At 44.6% G+C, this 21,841-nt stretch overlaps 1 protein-coding gene across 3 annotated transcripts; it reads left to right on the top strand.

The window, feature by feature from the left end:
* Window positions 1-14: 14 nt before the first annotated feature.
* On the top strand, window positions 15-21,073 carry LOC112221231 (acidic repeat-containing protein). Of its 3 annotated transcripts, none has more exons than XM_042303377.1 (13): window positions 15-132; window positions 274-387; window positions 511-721; window positions 1,054-1,120; window positions 2,357-2,406; window positions 3,773-3,836; window positions 6,439-6,518; window positions 6,898-7,302; window positions 13,709-13,874; window positions 16,516-16,792; window positions 17,125-17,260; window positions 17,940-18,144; window positions 20,358-21,073. In XM_042303377.1, the coding sequence occupies exons 2-13, from the start codon at window positions 298-300 to the stop codon at window positions 20,587-20,589; spliced, it is 1,983 nt and encodes a 660-aa protein (XP_042159311.1). In that variant the 5' UTR covers window positions 15-132; window positions 274-297; the 3' UTR covers window positions 20,590-21,073. The 3 variants fall into 3 exon arrangements, with proteins under 3 accessions (XP_042159311.1, XP_042159312.1, XP_042159314.1); XM_042303378.1 differs by having other exon boundaries at window positions 16,645-16,792; XM_042303380.1 differs by lacking the exons at window positions 3,773-3,836; window positions 6,439-6,518.
* The last annotated feature ends 768 nt before the right edge of the window (window positions 21,074-21,841 follow it).

Genomic DNA, 21,841 nt, shown 5'->3' on the forward strand with positions numbered 1-21,841 from the left:
GACAACTTCCGGTTTAAAAAAAAAGAAGGGTAAAAACACTTCCGGTGTGGAGTTTTGAATTTTCGTTGGTTGCTTTCAGTAGCTGTCCGAAACGTGGGCACAAAGCAAAAGTTCTCATCATCATCTTCAAAGGTAACGTTATGTCACGATTCGCGAACATCAAAAAATATGTCTTGTTTGTATGCATTTCCCAGAGGGCTATCCAGTGGCAGAGCCACAGTAGCTATCTGGGAATGTTGTTAGCAGATAATAGTTATATTGTCCCCCTTACAGAGAAGATAGACAGAGAAAAGTACCATGGATGACGACAATCACAGATTATTTCAAAGAGTTTCACAGAAACTGGGCTGGTCAGAGAAGGGAGGGTTGAAAACAGCAGAAGAACAGGTATGTTGTTGTCTTACATAACTTGGTCACATTAATCAGAACTACCAGTGATTATGTTATCAATTGCACCAACTACATTTGACCTTGGTGCCATTTCAAAGACATCCCATGTCTTCTTTACAGCTGATTAAGAGCATCAGTAAGACTCGGCGTCCGGCCACAGGCGATCACTTCTCCAGGGGTGTTCAAGACCTTCCTCCCCGAGTCCGGCAACATCTGCCAGACAGTGAGGAAGAGGATGACGGAGGCTCAGGGAAAGAGAACCAGGTCTCCAAGGGCAACAGTTACAGGACCAAGGTGTTGATAGAGTCCAGCGATGATGATTTCGACCAGTGTAAGTGAGGGTCAGTGGGTTGTGTTGCTTGTCTATTAGAATATAAAGGGCCTGTTAGACATGTTCTCTGCTTCTGTGCAGAGTGGCTCCTTGTTGCAATTTATATTAAACCTGGATTGATTGATTGATGATGTTTGATTGACTTGACCTACGACTGCTTTCTTTTTGTTCACCTGGAAGATTCCTTTACACCTGGTCCAGAGCTGTATGAGCATTGGCCAACTCTTGATTACAGTGGTCTTGGTGCCAAACATGTAGGTCTATGACATGATAGCCATGCATTGAAATACTGTAGTTGAATGAATGAATCTCCATGTTCTTCTTGTCTTTAGTTCTTGTGGAGCAGGCTACACCCAAAGCAGCTTCTCGGAAACATTGCAGTGCTGCTAACAAAGTCAGGTAAAGTAGTGATTTGCCCAGCTAGTGCTGGCACAAATACTGTGTAACCAATGGTTATGGATGAAGACTGTCGTGAAAATAAAATAACCTTCAAAGAAATGTGTTTGCCATGGAATAATCAGCTCACTGAAGATGGGACGGCATTCGTGCGGTTTAGTTCGTTTCAAAGATGGTGGATAAAAGAAAATAGTTCACTCAGGCCGTTTACCATTGAAAAAAAGTGGTCACTTCCGGTCTGCTTAATGGGGTGGTTATCCCATAGACACCAATGAAATAGCAGTTGGGTCTGGTCTGCTTAGTTCATTGACTGTAATGTAACCATAAAAAATGAGGGAGTGGGGTGTCTCGCTTCCTCTTCCATCTCTGTCCGTTTCTGCTGTAACAACGTGATGAAGCTTTTTTGCTCCTTGCTGGAACAAGCAAACAAGTCTTCAATTGCCAAGGCTTATACCTCCCACAATGCAGCAGCAGCACACATAGAAATAGAATGAAAAGAACAAACTTGGAACCTCTAACCCTGGCAATTTGACTGGTAAACTCATGTGTACACTTGAACTGGCTGCCTGGTATTGTGATGCAATTTCCATGGTAATGTAGAATGTTCATTCAAATGATGTGGCTCAGGCAATGGAATGTTATTATTGTAATGTCACGTGACTTGAATCAACAAATTAAAGCACATATTTTAGCATATATTTGACTTCCTGCTTTGTTGATATTGGTACACTCGCAATGGCTGCCAGTCCACCCATTATGTCGTCATTGACTTGAATGGGGACACCTGTTCTATTAATTCAATTTCTATGGCAGCACATACAGTCAGGAGCGGAGAAGAGTAGAAAATGTCATAAAAAAATAAATAATGTTTACGCTATTGTGGTGAACGCTGTCATTTGGCTGGCTAATTACAGTCATCCAAAATACCATGACCGTCACAACCCTACTTCCAGCCTATAGCCTTGTAGACTTATAGGTCTCTATTCAATCTGGATAACTGAAGCCTTACAGATTTAGCCAATAGAAATCTAAATGTAATGTCTGATTGAGGAGACATATGCAGCGTTTACCGAGAGCGCAATACCCACTTACCTGGGAACGTTGCGTTTAAATTTCAATCATGCTGTAACGCTGAACTTCCGCAATACGGATTGAATAGTGCCCTTAATTCCATTTCATCTATCTGGTCATTCAATTGGACAAAATGTGTTGTTTATTTTCTGATTCTCTCCCCTCTAGTGAACCAGTCCTTGTATTAAGCTCAGACAGTGATGGCGGCTTTGAAAACTGTAAGTACCATACTGGTGCCTTGACTTCTGCATTAGTGAAGTCATGTTTTGTGTTGGGTGAGGCTTCAGAATCATTTATTGAAACAATGTTCTATGTCACTTCTGAATGGGTGTTTGTTATGTCTAATTTGGTGTATGTCATTTCTAAGTCAAACAACACTATTGTTTATGACTGTCCAGGGCCCCGGTTTCCTAAATGCATCTTAAGGCTAAGTTCGTTGTTAGAACCTTTGTAGGAGCATCATTAAATCTCACAGATGTTTCCCAAAACCATCGTTACTAAAGTCGTACTTGAAAAGGCTAATTATTTACCAGCTGCCCCAAACCACTCGTAGAACAGCAAAGTGCGTCATTAGATTTATCACTTTATACATCGACGATCTCTGGTAAACATAGAATCAAGATGTGTATCATTCACTCTGTGACCGCCAATAACTTCACAACGAAGTTGACTACAAATATATCGTTTCCAATGTCTTTGCAATTGTTACAAACAAGCAAAGGATACAAATCTTAAAATAAAAACTGAGATGACTGCATTAAAAGATAAATAGCCTACCTACAGTATAGACTATTGGCTTGTATATTTAAATTATATTGAAATCAATGTTAATTCAATTGTTTTAGTTTGCTATTTGGATCCTGTCTGTCATTTGTGCCTCTATATTTCATAATGTGTAGCTTAACATGCCAAATCTGTGAGTTAGTGCATTATTATAGCGTAATCTTTAGAATAAGCCACCTCAATATTTGCAGCCATAGATGATTATATCTCTTCAGGAGCTGATCTGTCATCGGTATTGTGTAATCATTCTAATGTTTAAGGTAAAATTTGAATGGAGAAAGCTGTTCCGAGAGCAGCCCTGCTTTTCTTTTGATCCTATCAGTATGGACACTTCTCAACGACCAACTTGTTCTCTCTGCGTGGTGTTCTGGGAAACATGTTACTTCTTCGTCCGTTGTAGTAAAGATGCATCATTAAAACACCGGTAAGTTCCATCGCTACTAGGAAACGGGCCCAGGTCTCTTTGATGTCTCCTTACTCATGTCATTGTTCCCCATTATGAAATCGGGGAGGGGACTGTGGCTCGGTCTCCGTCCGTTCATACATGAGTCACACGCAATATCTCAAGACAGCACTGGCCTGCTTTTGCAGAAACTCTGGTGAATGATGCATCTGGTCATAGAGATCCCGCATTTGCAAAATTACACTGATTGGCCCAAAACGGGAGCTTCAGTAATAAACAGAAATTTGTGAGTCACAGCAGAAGAGGAAGATGCAAAGCGAGAGGTATAACTGGCGCTGCTGCATCATGGGTGATGACATGTTTACTGTTCCCTTGTGTCTCGCCTGGTGCCCCTGAAGTCCTGAGCCGTGTGAAAACTCCCAAGCCGAAGCCCAAGGAAGCGGAATGTGGCAGTGTAGACAGGTACAGTGGAGGCGGGTACAGTGGAGGCGGGTACAGTGTAGACAGGTACAGTGTAGACAGGTACAGTGTAGACAGGTACAGTGGAGGCGGGTACAGTGTAGACAGGTACAGTGTAGACAGGTACAGTGTAGACAGGTACAGTGGAGGCGGGTACAGTGTAGACAGGTACAGTGGAGGCGGGTACAGTGTAGACAGGTACAGTGGAGGCGGGTACAGTGTAGACAGGTACAGTGGAGACGGGTACAGTGTAGACAGGTACAGTGGAGGCGGGTACAGTGGAGGCGGGTACAGTGTAGACAGGTACAGTGGAGGCGGGTACAGTGTAGACAGGTACAGTGGAGGCAGGTACAGTGTAGACAGGTACAGTGTAGACAGGTACAGTGGAGGCGGTACAGTGTAGACAGGTACAGTGGAGGCGGGTACAGTGTAGACAGGTACAGTGGAGGCGGGTACAGTGGAGGCGGGTACAGTGGAGGCGGGTACAGTGGAGGCGGGTACAGTGTAGACAGGTACAGTGTAGACAGGTACAGTGGAGGCGGGTACAGTGGAGGCGGGTACAGTGTAGACAGGTACAGTGTAGACAGGTACAGTGGAGGCGGGTACAGTGGAGGCGGGTACAGTGGAGGCGGGTACAGTGGAGGCGGGTACAGTGTAGACAGGTACAGTGTAGACAGGTACAGTGGAGGCGGGTACAGTGGAGGCGGGTACAGTGTAGACAGGTACAGTGTAGACAGGTACAGTGGAGGCGGGTACAGTGTAGACAGGTACAGTGGAGGCGGGTACAGTGGAGGCGGGTACAGTGGAGGCGGGTACAGTGGAGGCGGGTACAGTGGAGGCGGGTACAGTGTAGACAGGTACAGTGTAGACAGGTACAGTGGAGGCGGGTACAGTGTAGACGGGGTACAGTGGAGGCGGGTACAGTGGAGGCGGGTACAGTGGAGGCGGGTACAGTGGAGGCGGGTACAGTGTAGACAGGTACAGTGTAGACAGGTACAGTGGAGGCGGGTACAGTGGAGACAGGTACAGTGGAGGCGGGTACAGTGTAGACGGGTACAGTGTAGACAGGTACAGTGTAGACAGGTACAGTGGAGGCGGGTACAGTGTAGACAGGTACAGTGGAGGCGGGTACAGTGTAGACAGGTACAGTGGAGGCGGGTACAGTGTAGACAGGTACAGTGGAGGCAGGTACAGTGTAGACAGGTACAGTGTAGACAGGTACAGTGGAGGCGGGTACAGTGTAGACAGGTACAGTGTAGACAGGTACAGTGGAGGCGGGTACAGTGTAGACAGGTACAGTGTAGACAGGTACAGTGTAGACAGGTACAGTGGAGGCGGGTACAGTGTAGACAGGTACAGTGGAGGCGGGTACAGTGGAGGCGGGTACAGTGGAGGCGGGTACAGTGGAGGCGGGTACAGTGTAGACAGGTACAGTGGAGGCGGGTACAGTGGAGGCGGGTACAGTGTAGACAGGTACAGTGGAGGCGGGTACAGTGTAGACAGGTACAGTGTAGACAGGTACAGTGGAGGTGGGTACAGTGTAGACAGGTACAGTGGAGGCGGGTACAGTGTAGACGGGTACAGTGGAGGCAGGTACAGTGTAGACAGGTACAGTGTAGACAGGTACAGTGGAGGCGGGTACAGTGTAGACAGGTACAGTGTAGACAGGTACAGTGGAGGTGGGTACAGTGTAGACAGGTACAGTGGAGGCGGGTACAGTGTAGACGGGTACAGTGGAGGCAGGTACAGTGTAGACGGGTACAGTGTAGACAGGTACAGTGGAGGCGGGTACAGTGTAGACAGGTACAGTGTAGACAGGTACAGTGGAGGCGGGTACAGTGTAGACAGGTACAGTGGAGGCGGGTACAGTGGAGGCGGGTACAGTGGAGGCGGGTACAGTGGAGGCGGGTACAGTGTAGACAGGTACAGTGTAGACAGGTACAGTGGAGGCGGGTACAGTGGAGACAGGTACAGTGGAGGCAGGTACAGTGTAGACGGGTACAGTGGAGGCGGGTACAGTGGAGGCGGGTACAGTGGAGGCGGGTACAGTGGAGGCGGGTACAGTGTAGACAGGTACAGTGTAGACAGGTACAGTGGAGGCGGGTACAGTGGAGACAGGTACAGTGGAGGCGGGTACAGTGTAGACGGGTACAGTGGAGGCAGGTACAGTGTAGACAGGTACAGTGTAGACAGGTACAGTGTAGACAGGTACAGTGGAGGCGGGTACAGTGGAGGCGGGTACAGTGTAGACGGGTACAGTGTAGACGGGTACAGTGTAGACGGGTACAGTGTAGACGGGTACAGTGTAGACGGGTACAGTGTAGACGGGTACAGTGTAGACGGGTACAGTGGAGGCGGGTACAGTGTAGACGGGTACAGTGTAGACAGGTACAGTGGAGACAGGTACAGTGTAGACAGGTACAGTGTAGACAGGTACAGTGTAGACAGGTACAGTGGAGACAGGTACAGTGGAGACAGGTACAGTGTAGACAGGTACAGTGTAGACAGGTACAGTGTAGACAGGTACAGTGGTTTCAACCTCTTACCGTGAATATGGTCCCTATCGTGTGTTAATACTCAGGTTTATCTCCCGTTTTGTCCTCAGCCTCAGAAACTTTATTGTCGACAGCTCTTCCTCCGACGATGACTTTGTCCTCAAGAAGAAAAAAACACCTACCGCCAAAGGTAACATTGCTGTGTCCCTAATGGCAACCTATTCCCTATATAGGGCACTACTCTATTCAAAAGTAGTGGACTATATAGGGAATAGGGGGCTATTTGATACGCTTCCATTAACTGTCAACATACATGCTTGTAATGAACTGAAATCTGTTTCGAAGAAGTTCTTTCTGCTCAATTTCAGTTCAGCACTGTGGTGACTTTTCTTCTCATAGCCAGAATTGAAGTAATACCCAGGAAGCCTTGGTTATTTTGATATATTGTCACGGCTAGAGGGGAGTTGTTAGGCCGACAGCGTTACCTACTCAACAGTCACTGTCTGTTTTGTTTAACTCATGGAGATGATTCAGTCCCAACAACAGGTCACTGTGTCTGTCTTCTACAGGTACCTCTAACACCCCTAAGCCGTCATGCTCCCAGCTCCCAGTCAGAAGACCCCTGTCCCAGTGTGACTCCCCAGTTTTCCTCAGCGACAGTGAAGATGATGGTATCTTAATGAAGAGCACGTGGAGGACGCACCACCCTGTGCGCCATCCGCCCACGTCTCGGACACACAAGGTCAAAGTTCCACAAAGTAACCAGGAGGACATCTTCTTTCCCTCGCCCTCCCATCCTTCTCTGTCCTCTCCTCTCCCCTCTTCCACCCCGGCCCCCCTTCCACAGCGGACTCACTCAGCCCCGTTGAAGCTGGAGGACTCAGCCAGCTCAGAGGAGGAGTTCCTCAGCTTACTGGACAGAATTAAGAAGAACCACAAGACTGGCAACACCCCAACACCTAAACATGACACAGGTAAGACCTAAACATGACACAGGTAACACCTAAACATGACACAGGTAACACCCCAACACCTAAACATGACACAGGTAACACCCCAACACCTAAACATGACACAGGTAATACCTAAACATGACACAGGTAACACCCCAACACCTAAACATGACACAGGTAACACCTAAACATGACAAAGGTAACACCCCAACACCTAAACATGACACAGGTAACACCCCAACACCTAAACATGACACAGGTAACACCCCAACACCTAAACATGACACAGGTAACACCTAAACATGACACAGGTAACACCCCAACACCTAAACATGACACAGGTAATACCTAAACATGACAGGTAACACCCCAACACCTAAATATGACACAGGTAATACCTAAACATGACAGGTAACACCCCAACACCTAAACATGACACAGGTAATACCTAAACATGACAGGTAACACCCCAACACCTAAACATGACACAGGTAATACCTAAACATGACAGGTAACACCCCAACACCTAAACATGACACAGGTAATACCTAAACATGACAGGTAACACCCCAACACCTAAACATGACACAGGTAACACCCCAACACCTAAACATGACACAGGTAATACCTAAACATGACAGGTAACACCCTAACACCTAAATATGACACAGGTAATACCTAAACATGACACAGGTAACACCCCAACACCTAAACATGACACAGGTAATACCTAAACATGACACAGGTAACACCCCAACACCTAAATATGACACAGGTAATACCTAAACATGACAGGTAACACCCCAACACCTAAATATGACAGGTAACACCCCAACACCTAAACATGACACAGGTAATACCTAAACATGACACAGGTAACACCTAAACATGACACAGGTAACACCCCAACACCTAAACATGACACAGGTAACACCCCAACACCTAAACATGACACAGGTAACACCCCAACACCTAAACATGACACAGGTAACACCCCAACACCTAAACATGACACAGGTAACACCTAAACATGACACAGGTAACACCCCAACACCTAAACATGACACAGGTAATACCTAAACATGACAGGTAACACCCCAACACCTAAATATGACACAGGTAATACCTAAACATGACAGGTAACACCCCAATACCTAAACATGACAGGTAACACCCCAACACCTAAATATGACACAGGTAATACCTAAACATGACAGGTAACACCCCAATACCTAAACATGACAGGTAACACCCCAACACCTAAACATGACACAGGTAATACCTAAACATGACAGGTAACACCCCAACACCTAAACATGACACAGGTAATACCTAAACATGACAGGTAACACCCCAACACCTAAACATGACACAGGTAATACCTAAACATGACACAGGTAATACCTAAACATGACACAGGTAACACCCCAACACCTAAACATGACACAGGTAATACCTAAACATGACAGGTAACACCCCAATACCTAAACATGACACAGGTAATACCTAAACATGACAGGTAACACCCCAACACCTAAACATGACACAGGTAATACCTAAACATGACACAGGTAACACCCCAACACCTAAACATGACACAGGTAATACCTAAACATGACAGGTAACACCCCCATACCTAAACATGACACAGGTAATACCTAAACATGACAGGTAACACCCCAACACCTAAACATGACACAGGTAATACCTAAACATGACACAGGTAACACCCCAATACCTAAATATGACACAGGTAATACCTAAACATGACACAGGTAATACCTAAACATGACACAGGTAATACCTAAACATGACACAGGTAATACCTAAACATGACACAGGTAATACCTAAACATGACACAGGTAATACCTAAACATGACAGGTAACACCCCAATACCTAAATATGACACAGGTAATACCTAAACATGACAGGTAACACCCCAACACCTAAACATGACACAGGTAATACCTAAACATGACAGGTAACACCCCAACACCTAAACATGACACAGGTAATACCTAAACATGACAGGTAACACCCCAACACCTAAACATGACACAGGTAATACCTAAACATGACAGGTAACACCCCAACACCTAAATATGACACAGGTAATACCTAAACATGACAGGTAACACCCCAACACCTAAACATGACACAGGTAACACCCCAACACCTAAACATGACACAGGTAATACCTAAACATGACAGGCACCCCAACACCTAAATATGACACAGGTAATACCTAAACATGACACAGGTAACACCCCAACACCTAAACATGACACAGGTAATACCTAAACATGACAGGTAACACCCCAACACCTAAATATGACAGGTAACACCCCAACACCTAAACATGACACAGGTAATACCTAAACATGACACAGGTAACACCTAAACATGACACAGGTAACACCCCAACACCTAAACATGACACAGGTAATACCTAAACATGACACAGGTAACACCTAAACATGACACAGGTAACACCCCAACACCTAAACATGACACAGGTAATACCTAAACATGACACAGGTAACACCTAAACATGACACAGGTAACACCCCAACACCTAAACATGACACAGGTAATACCTAAACATGACAGGTAACACCCCAACACCTAAATATGACACAGGTAATACCTAAACATGACACAGGTAATACCCCAACACCTAAACATGACACAGGTAATACCTAAACATGACAGGTAACACCCCAACACCTAAACATGACACAGGTAATACCTAAACATGACAGGTAACACCCCAACACCTAAATATGACACAGGTAATACCTAAACATGACACAGGTAACACCCCAACACCTAAATATGACACAGGTAATACCTAAACATGACAGGTAACACCCCAACACCTAAACATGACACAGGTAATACCTAAACATGACACAGGTAATACCTAAACATGACAGGTAACACCCCAACACCTAAATATGACACAGGTAATACCTAAACATGACAGGTAACACCCCAACACCTAAACATGACACAGGTAATACCTAAACATGACAGGTAACACCCCAACACCTAAATATGACACAGGTAATACCTAAACATGACAGGTAACACCCCAACACCTAAACATGACACAGGTAATACCTAAACATGACAGGTAACACCCCAACACCTAAACATGACACAGGTAATACCTAAACATGACACAGGTAATACCCCAACACCTAAATATGACACAGGTAATACCTAAACATGACAGGTAACACCCCAACACCTAAACATGACACAGGTAATACCTAAACATGACAGGTAACACCCCAACACCTAAATATGACACAGGTAATACCTAAACATGACAGGTAACACCCCAACACCTAAACATGACACAGGTAATACCTAAACATGACAGGTAACACCCCAACACCTAAATATGACACAGGTAATACCTAAACATGACAGGTAACACCCCAACACCTAAACATGACACAGGTAATACCTAAACATGACACAGGTAACACCCCAACACCTAAATATGACACAGGTAATACCTAAACATGACAGGTAACACCCCAACACCTAAATATGACACAGGTAATACCTAAACATGACACAGGTAACACCTAAACATGACACAGGTAACACCCCAACACCTAAACATGACACAGGTAATACCTAAACATGACAGGTAACACCCCAACACCTAAATATGACACAGGTAATACCTAAACATGACAGGTAACACCCCAATACCTAAACATGACAGGTAACACCCCAACACCTAAACATGACACAGGTAACACCCCAACACCTAAACATGACACAGGTAATACCTAAACATGACAGGTAACACCCCAATACCTAAACATGACACAGGTAATACCTAAACATGACAGGTAACACCCCAACACCTAAATATGACACAGGTAATACCTAAACATGACAGGTAACACCCCAACACCTAAACATGACACAGGTAATACCTAAACATGACAGGTAACACCCCAACACCTAAACATGACACAGGTAATACCTAAACATGACACAGGTAATACCTAAACATGACACAGGTAACACCCCAACACCTAAATATGACACAGGTAATACCTAAACATGACAGGTAACACCCCAACACCTAAATATGACACAGGTAATACCTAAACATGACACAGGTAACACCTAAACATGACACAGGTAACACCCCAACACCTAAACATGACACAGGTAATACCTAAACATGACAGGTAACACCCCAACACCTAAATATGACACAGGTAATACCTAAACATGACAGGTAACACCCCAATACCTAAACATGACAGGTAACACCCCAACACCTAAACATGACACAGGTAACACCCCAACACCTAAACATGACACAGGTAATACCTAAACATGACAGGTAACACCCCAATACCTAAACATGACAGGTAACACCCCAACACCTAAACATGACACAGGTAATACCTAAACATGACAGGTAACACCCCAACACCTAAACATGACACAGGTAACACCTAAACATGACAGGTAACACCCCAACACCTAAATATGACACAGGTAATACCTAAACATGACAGGTAACACCCCAACACCTAAATATGACACAGGTAATACCTAAACATGACAGGTAACACCCCAACACCTAAATATGACACAGGTAATACCTAAACATGACAGGTAACACCCCAATACCTAAACATGACAGGTAACACCCCAACACCTAAATATGACACAGGTAATACCTAAACATGACAGGTAACACCCCAATACCTAAACATGACAGGTAACACCCCAACACCTAAATATGACACAGGTAATACCTAAACATGACAGGTAACACCCCAATACCTAAACATGACAGGTAACACCCCAACACCTAAATATGACACAGGTAATACCTAAACATGACAGGTAACACCCCAACACCTAAACATGACACAGGTAATACCTAAACATGACAGGTAACACCCCAACACCTAAACATGACACAGGTAATACCTAAACATGACAGGTAACACCCCAACACCTAAATATGACACAGGTAATACCTAAACATGACAGGTAACACCCCAACACCTAAACATGACAGGTAACACCCCAACACCTAAACATGACACAGGTAATACCTAAACATGACAGGTAACACCCCAACACCTAAACATGACAGGTAACACCCCAACACCTAAACATGACACAGGTAATACCTAAACATGACACAGGTAACACCTAAACATGACACAGGTAACACCCCAACACCTAAACATGACAGGTAACACCCCAACACCTAAACATGACACAGGTAATACCTAAACATGACAGGTAACACCCCAACACCTAAATATGACACAGGTAATACCTAAACATGACAGGTAACACCCCAACACCTAAATATGACACAGGTAATACCTAAACATGACAGGTAACACCCCAACACCTAAACATGACACAGGTAATACCTAAACATGACAGGTAACACCCCAACACCTAAACATGACACAGGTAATACCTAAACATGACAGGTAACACCCCAACACCTAAACATGACACAGGTAATACCTAAACATGACACAGGTAACACCCCAACACCTAAACATGACACAGGTAATACCTAAACATGACACAGGTAACACCCCAACACCTAAACATGACACAGGTAACACCCCAACACCTAAACATGACACAGGTAATACCTAAACATGACAGGTAACACCCCAACACCTAAATATGACACAGGTAATACCTAAACATGACACAGGTAACACCCCAACACCTAAACATGACACAGGTAATACCTAAACATGACACAGGTAACACCCCAACACCTAAACATGACACAGGTAATACCTAAACATGACAGGTAACACCCCAACACCTAAATATGACACAGGTAATACCTAAACATGACACAGGTAATACCTAAACATGACAGGTAACACCCCAACACCTAAATATGACACAGGTAATACCTAAACATGACACAGGTAACACCCCAACACCTAAACATGACACAGGTAATACCTAAACATGACAGGTAACACCCCAACACCTAAATATGACACAGGTAATACCTAAACATGACACAGGTAATACCTAAACATGACACAGGTAACACCCCAACACCTAAACATGACACAGGTAACACCCCAACACCTAAACATGACACAGGTAACACCCCAACACCTAAACAGTAAGTGGGGTGGCACATACCTAAAAAATATGAAAAAACTTGTCCCAGGAGTTGGATCAGAAAGGGTAATGTAACGAGGTAAATATGCACGATGGTATAATGCTCCCAAAGTGTTTAAATATAACTCCTATATTTCTGTTCAGATCGTGTCCACCCACAAGACTTCTTTCTGCCAGCTGTGGTTTTTAATTGGTACATTTTCCTTTTTTGTTTCTGTATCACTTCATCTCATTGGCTGCATCCTCGTGTGTGAATCCAGGGCCCAATCAGAAGCCCCCCCTGTCAGCTCCAAGGCCCAAAGCCTCGAAAGAGGCCGGCCCTCGGCCGGTAGGGAGAACACCATTGGTTCTGAAGACTCCAGCGAGGCTGCTTGTCTCTAAACCCACAGAGACCAGACTTCAGACCAGCAGCCTTTCCTTCTCCAGGTAATATTAAGCAGGCCCTAGGGGTGTACCTCAATATTCTACTGAACCGGCCCTAGGGCTGTACCTCAATATTCTACTGAACCGGCCCTAGGGCTGTACCTCAATACTCTACTGAACAGGGCCTAGGGGTGTACCTCAATATTCTACTGAACCGGCCCTAGGACTGTACCTCAATACTCTACTGAACAGGGCCTAGGGGTGTACCTCAATATTCTACTGAACAGGCCCTAGGGCTGTACCTCAATACTCTACTGAACAGGCCCTAGGACTGTACCTCAATACTCTACTGAACAGGCCCTAGGACTGTACCTCAATACTCTACTGAACAGGCCCTAGGACTGTACCTCAATACTCTACTGAACAGGCCCTAGGACTGTACCTCAATACTCTACTGAACAGGCCCTAGGACTGTACCTCAATACTCTACTGAACAGGCCCTAGGACTGTACCTCAATAATCTACTGAACAGGGCCTAGGGGTGTAGATCAATACTCCACTGAACAGGCCCTAGGGCTGTACCTCAATACTCTACTGAACAGGGCCTAGGGGTGTACCTCAATATTCTACTGAACCGGCCCTAGGACTGTACCTCAATACTCTACTGAACAGGGCCTAGGGGTGTACCTCAATATTCTACTGAACAGGCCCTAGGGCTGTACCTCAATAGTCTACTGAACAGGCCCTAGGACTGTACCTCAATACTCTACTGAACAGGCCCTAGGACTGTACCTCAATACTCTACTGAACAGGCCCTAGGACTGTACCTCAATACTCTACTGAACAGGGCCTAGGACTGTACCTCAATACTCTACTGAACAGACCCTAGGACTGTACCTCAATACTCTACTGAACAGGCCCTAGGACTGTACCTCAATAATCTACTGAACAGGGCCTAGGGGTGTAGATCAATACTCCACTGAACAGGCCCTAGGGCTGTACCTCAATAATCTACTGAACAGGCCCTAGGACTGTACCTCAATACTCTACTGAACAGGGCCTAGGGGTGTAGATCAATACTCTACTGAACAGGCCCTAGGGCTGTACCTCAATAATCTACTGAACAGGCCCTAGGACTGTACCTCAATACTCTACTGAACAGGGCCTAGGGGTGTAGATCAATACTCCACTGAACAGGGCCTAGGGCTGTAGATCAATACTCCACTGAACAGGCCCTAGGGCTGTACCTCAATATTCTACTGAACAGGGCCTAGGGGTGTACCTCAATATTCTACTGAACCGGCCCTAGGGCTGTACCTCAATACTCTACTGAACAGGCCCTAGGACTGTACCTCAATACTCTACTGAACAGGCCCTAGGACTGTACCTCAATACTCTACTGAACAGGCCCTAGGACTGTACCTCAATACTCTACTGAACAGGACCTAGGACTGTACCTCAATACTCTACTGAACAGGCCCTAGGACTGTACCTCAATACTCTACTGAACAGGCCCTAGGACTGTACCTCAATAATCTACTGAACAGGGCCTAGGGGTGTAGATCAATACTCCACTGAACAGGCCCTAGGGCTGTACCTCAATACTCTACTGAACAGGGCCTAGGGGTGTACCTCAATATTCTACTGAACCGGCCCTAGGACTGTACCTCAATACTCTACTGAACAGGGCCTAGGGGTGTACCTCAATATTCTACTGAACAGGCCCTAGGGCTGTACCTCAATAGTCTACTGAACAGGCCCTAGGACTGTACCTCAATACTCTACTGAACAGGCCCTAGGACTGTACCTCAATACTCTACTGAACAGGCCCTAGGACTGTACCTCAATACTCTACTGAACAGGGCCTAGGACTGTACCTCAATACTCTACTGAACAGGCCCTAGGATTGTACCTCAATACTCTACTGAACAGGCCCTAGGACTGTACCTCAATAATCTACTGAACAGGGCCTAGGGGTGTAGATCAATACTCCACTGAACAGGCCCTAGGGCTGTACCTCAATAATCTACTGAACAGGCCCTAGGGCTGTACCTCAATAATCTACTGAACAGGCCCTAGGACTGAACCTCAATACTCTACTGAACAGGGCCTAGGGGTGTAGATCAATACTCTACTGAACAGGCCCTAGGGCTGTACCTCAATAATCTACTGAACAGGCCCTAGGACTGTACCTCAATACTCTACTGAACAGGGCCTAGGGCTGTAGATCAATACTCCACTGAACAGGGCCTAGGGCTGTAGATCAATACTCCACTGAACAGGCCCTAGGGCTGTACCTCAATATTCTACTGAACAGGGCCTAGGGGGTACCTCAATATTCTACTGAACCGGCCCTAGGGCTGTACCTCAATACTCTACTGAACAGGGCCTATGGCTGTACCTCAATACTCTACTGAACAGGGCCTAGGGGTGTAGATCAATACTCCACTGAACAGGGCCTAGGGCTGTAGATCAATACTCCACTGAACAGGCCCTAGGGCTGTACCTCAATATTCTACTGAACCGGCCCTAGGGCTGTACCTCAATACTCTACTGAACAGGGCCTATGGCTGTACCTCAATACTCTACTGAACAGGGCCTAGGGCTGTACCTCAATATTCTACTGAACAGGGTCCAGGACAGGGTGTTGGTCAATGTTTCTCTCCTCAGTGTGTCAGACTCCAGACTGTGTTTCTCTCCTCAGTGTATCAGCAGGGTGTCAGACTCCTGGTTGTTTCTCTCCTCAGTGTATCAGCAGGGTGTCAGACTCCTGGGTGTTTCTCTCCTCAGTGTATCAGCAGGGTGTCAGACTCCTGGGTCTTTCTCTCCTCAGTGTATCAGCAGGGTGTCAGACTCCTGGTTGTTTTCTCCAGTCTCTGTCTGGACCAGGCTCCAGCTACAGCCGCAACTTCAAACAGACCAAGGAGGAGCTCACCAGCAAACTGTATCGCCTGTACAACACCAGCGTGTTCGACAACAAGGTATGCACACACACACACACACACTTTAAGCATACATAGGCTATAGTGTTAAACACACAGGTTATAAGCATACATAGGCTATAGTGATAAACACACACACTTTAAGCATACATAGGCTATAGTGTTAAACACACAGGTTATAAGCATACATAGGCTATACAGGTTTAAACACACAGGTTATAAGCATACATATACCGCCATATCACTTGGAGGGTGATGAAGATGCCATCTTATACAGTGTTTTGCGTTGACCTAAACCATAACATCATGTGACCTGGGATTATCTTGCATGTTTTACCTCTTCTTTCCTTTGTAACGTCTTTGTTCCCCAGCTGCCCAGTAACATGTCAGTGAGCTGGAATAACAAGATGAGAAAGACTGCTGGCTACTGCGTCACAGGGCAGGAGAGAGGAGGAGGGAACCGATACGCCCGTATCCAACTCTCGGAGAAAGTCTGTGACTCTGCAGGTAAGGCTTCACTGGTTGAAGAACTAATGACATGAGATTAAATCTATCTTGTTATAATGTTGACATTAGGTTCTGGTGAAAGTAATTTAAAGTCAAACTTGAATTTGAACAGCCCGTGTCTGTATGATTAAACCTGTGTAAAAAGTATCCTGCTTTCTCTCCCACCTTGCCTCGTTCTCACCCATCCTTCCTCTCTCTCCCACTCCCTCTCTCTCCTCCCTCCCTCTCTCTCCCACTCCCTCTCTCTCTCCCACTCCCTCTCTCTCGCTCCCACTCCCTCTCTCCTATCCTTCCTCTCTCTCCCACCCTCTCTCTCCTCCCTCTCTCTCTCCCCCTCTCTCTCCCACTCCCTCTCTCTCGCTCCCACTCCCTCTCTCCTATCCTTCCCTCTCTCCTCTTTCCCCATCCTTCCCTCTTTCCCCATCCTTCCTCTCTCTCCCATCCTTCCTCTCTCTCCCATCCTTCCTCTCTCTCCCATCCTTCCTCTCTCTCCCATCCTTCCTCTCTCTCCCATCCTTCCTCTCTCTCCCATCCTTCCTCTCTCTCCCATCCTTCCTCTCTCTCCCATCCTTCCTCTCTCTCCCATCCTTCCTCTCTCTCCCATCCTTCCTCTCTCTCCCATTCCCCCCTTGTCTCTTCTTTTCTCTCCCGTGTTACTTTCCATCCTCCCTCTTGCCAGACCGCCTGCGGGACACATTGGTTCATGAGATGTGCCACGCTGCCACCTGGTTGATCAACAGTGTGAGGGATGGGCACGGCCCCTTCTGGAAGCTGTACGCCCGCAAGGCCACGCTGGCACACCCCGAGCTGCCCATGGTCACCCGCTGCCACAGCTACGACATTAACTACAAGTACCAGTACCAGTGCAGCTGCTGCAAAAACACGTACAGTACCAGTCAAAAGTTTCATTCTACATTGTAGAATAATAGTGAAGACATCAGAACTGTGAAATAACACATATGGAATCATGTAGTAACCAAAAAAGTGTTAAACAATTCAAAATATATACTTTTTTTAGATTCTTGAAAGTAGCCAACCTTTGCCTTGATGACAGCTTTGCACACTCTTGGCATTCTCTCAACCAGCTTTGAGGTAGTCACCTGGAATGCATTTAAATTCATTTCAATTAACAGCTGTTCCATGTTAAGTTCATTTGTGGAATTTCTTTCTTTCCTTAATGTGTTTGAGCCAATCAGTTGTGTTGTGACAAGGTAGGGGTGGTATACAGAATATAGCCCTATTTGGTAAAAGACCAAGTCTATATTATGACAAGAACAGCTCAAATTATTAAAGAGAAACGACAGTCCATCATTACATTAACACATGAAGGTCAGTCAATACGGAACATTTCAAGAACTTTGAAAGTTTCTTCAAGTGCAGTCACAAAAACCATCAAGCGCTATGATGAAACTGGCTCTCATGAGGACCGCCACAGGAAAGGAAGAACCAGAGTTACATCTGCTGCAGAGGATAAATTCATTAGAGTTAACTGCACCTCAGATTGCAGCCCAAATAAATGCTTCACAGAGTTCAAGTAACAGACACATCTCAACATCAACTGTTCAGAGAAGACTGTGTGACTCAGGCCTTCATGGTTGAATTGCTGCAATGAAACCACTACTAAAGGACACCAATAAGAAGAGACTTGCTTGATGGCTAAACTCTTAAACCTATTGATGGCTAAACTCTTAAACCTATTGATGGCTAAACTCTTAAACCTATTGATGGCTAAACTCTTAAACCTATTGATGGCTAAACTCCATCCTATTGATGGCTAAACTCCATCCTATTGATGGCTAAACTCCATCCTATTGATGGCTAAACTCCATCCTATTGATGGCTAAACTCCATCCTATTGATGGCTAAACTCCATCCTATTGATGGCTAAACTCCATCCTATTGATGGCTAAACTCCATCCTATTGATGGCTAAACTCTTAAACCTATTGATGGCTAAACTCCATCCTATTGATGGCTAAACTCCATCCTATTGATGGCTAAACTCCATCCTATTGATGGCTAAACTCCATCCTATTGATGGCTAAACTCCATCCTATTGATGGCTAAACTCTTAAACCTATTGATGGCTAAACTCTTAAACCTATTGATGGCTAAACTCCATCCTATTGATGGCTAAACTCCATCCTATTGATGGCTAAACTCCATCCTATTGATGGCTAAACTCTTAAACCTATTGATGGCTAAACTCTTAAACCTATTGATGGCTAAACTCCATCCTATTGATGGCTAAACTCCATCCTATTGATGGCTAAACTCCATCCTATTGATGGCTAAACTCCATCCTATTGATGGCTAAACTCCATCCTATTGATGGCTAAACTCCATCCTATTGATGGCTAAACTCTTAAACCTATTGATGGCTAAACTCTTAAACCGCTTGATGGCTAAACTCTTAAACCGCTTGATGGCTAAACTCCATCCTATTGATGGCTAAACGCCATCCTATTGATGGCTAAACTCCATCCTATTGATGGCTAAACTCCATCCTATTGATGGCTAAACTCCATCCTATTGATGGCTAAACTCCATCCTATTGATGGCTAAACTCCATCCTATTGATGGCTAAACTCTTAAACCTATTGATGGCTAAACTCCATCCTATTGATGGCTAAACTCCATCCTATTGATGGCTAAACTCCATCCTATTGATGGCTAAACTCCATCCTATTGATGGCTAAACTCCATCCTATTGATGGCTAAACTCTTAAACCTATTGATGGCTAAACTCTTAAACCTATTGATGGCTAAACTCCTAAACCTATTGATGGCTAAACTCCTAAACCTATTGATGGCTAAACTCTTAAACCTATTGATGGCTAAACTCTTAAACCTATTGATGGCTAAACTCTAAACCTATTGATGGCTAAACTCTTAAACCTATTGATGGCTAAACTCCAACCTATTGATGGCTAAACTCTTAAACCTATTGATGGCTAAACTCTTAAACCGCTTGATGGCTAAACTCCATCCTATTGATGGCTAAACTCCATCCTATTGATGGCTAAACTCCATCCTATTGATGGCTAAACTCCATCCTATTGATGGCTAAACTGTTCTCTTCTTCCTGCCCTCTGTAGACTCGGTCGCCACTCTAAGTCTCTGGACACCCAGAGGTTTGTGTGTGCCGTCTGTACGGGTCAGCTGGTCCTGCTCAACCCCTCCAAGCCCCGGGCACCCACGCCCTTCGCCAACTTCGTCAAGGAGAACTATGGCAGTGTTCGCCAAAACCTGGTGGGTCAGAGCCACGGTGAGGTAATGAGGAAACTCAGTGTTGACTTCGCCACCAAGACCAAGCTCAGCCAGAACTGAGAGGGAGAGAGAGAGGGATCAGCTGTCCCTATATTTCACTGTATCCTTGGCTTGAAGAATTTCACTGGTCTCACATTATTTGATAGGTGTGAAAGAGATGAGGTGGATTCATTCTGAGGCAGTTGGAGGGCGTGGTTGCATGGACCTGGATTAGCCCTACACTGCTCTTGTCTCAGACTATAAAGCCCTCAGGATCTTAATAATAAGACATGTTTTTTGTTCAGGAGTAGCCGTAAAAACCCTCGCTGAACATGCATTCTCCTGTTAATTCCTTGACGGTTTCCACTGCTCTGATTTGAAGCCATGATGGGATCCTTCTCTTTCAACCATCCTAATGTGTAAGATTAGTGGGATCTTCAAGTTGATAGGTCTTAAATACCTCTGTGGTTATATCAGGTTTTCAGAGGCAGCTATGGTGAGTCTGTCATTCCTTACCTCTAACTGGAGTCTCACCATTACAGTGAAGTGTTGCTAAGAGACACACTGCACAGTGACTAAAGGGAACGAGAATCAGTCATATTGTTGTGTCAAGCCTGCCTGTGACATGGTTTCATACCATTCAAATATCATTTTGGGGGGGCTTTAGTGATGTAAACATATGGTGACAAACTGTTTTGAATGACTTGAAATTTGAATCAGTGAAAATTATTTTTGTAATATATTTTCAGGTATATTTTTGTTCCATTAAATTTGATTCAGTGCATAACAGCCAGATGTGGCAACTTCTTATTCATGTGAGGGGAAATATATGTTAAAAACATTTCCGTTTGTCTTAATGTTTTTTTTTCTTCCTGTTTTGTTGTTAACGTTACATGTTTTAATAAAGATTTGATGTTTTGTTAACGTTACATGTTTTAATTAAGATTTGTTGTTTTGTTGTTAACGTTACATGTTTTAATTAAGATTTGATGTTGTTTTGTTGTTAACGTTACATGTTTTAATTAAGATTTGATGTTTTGTTAACGTTACATGTTTTAATAAAGATTTGATGTTGTTTTGTTGTTAACGTTACATGTTTTAATAAAGATTTGATGTTTTTTGTTAACGTTACATGTTTTAATTAAGATTTGTTGTTTTGTTGTTAACGTTACATGTTTTAATTAAGATTTGATGTTGTTTTGTTGTTAACGTTACATGTTTTAATTAAGATTTGATGTTTTGTTAACGTTACATGTTTTAATAAAGATTTGATGTTGTTTTGTTGTTAACGTTACATGTTTTAATAAAGATTTGATGTTGTACACGTCAGTGT

Source organism: Oncorhynchus tshawytscha, linkage group LG21 (genome assembly GCF_018296145.1).
Source record: "Oncorhynchus tshawytscha isolate Ot180627B linkage group LG21, Otsh_v2.0, whole genome shotgun sequence".
NCBI lineage: Eukaryota > Metazoa > Chordata > Actinopteri > Salmoniformes > Salmonidae > Oncorhynchus > Oncorhynchus tshawytscha.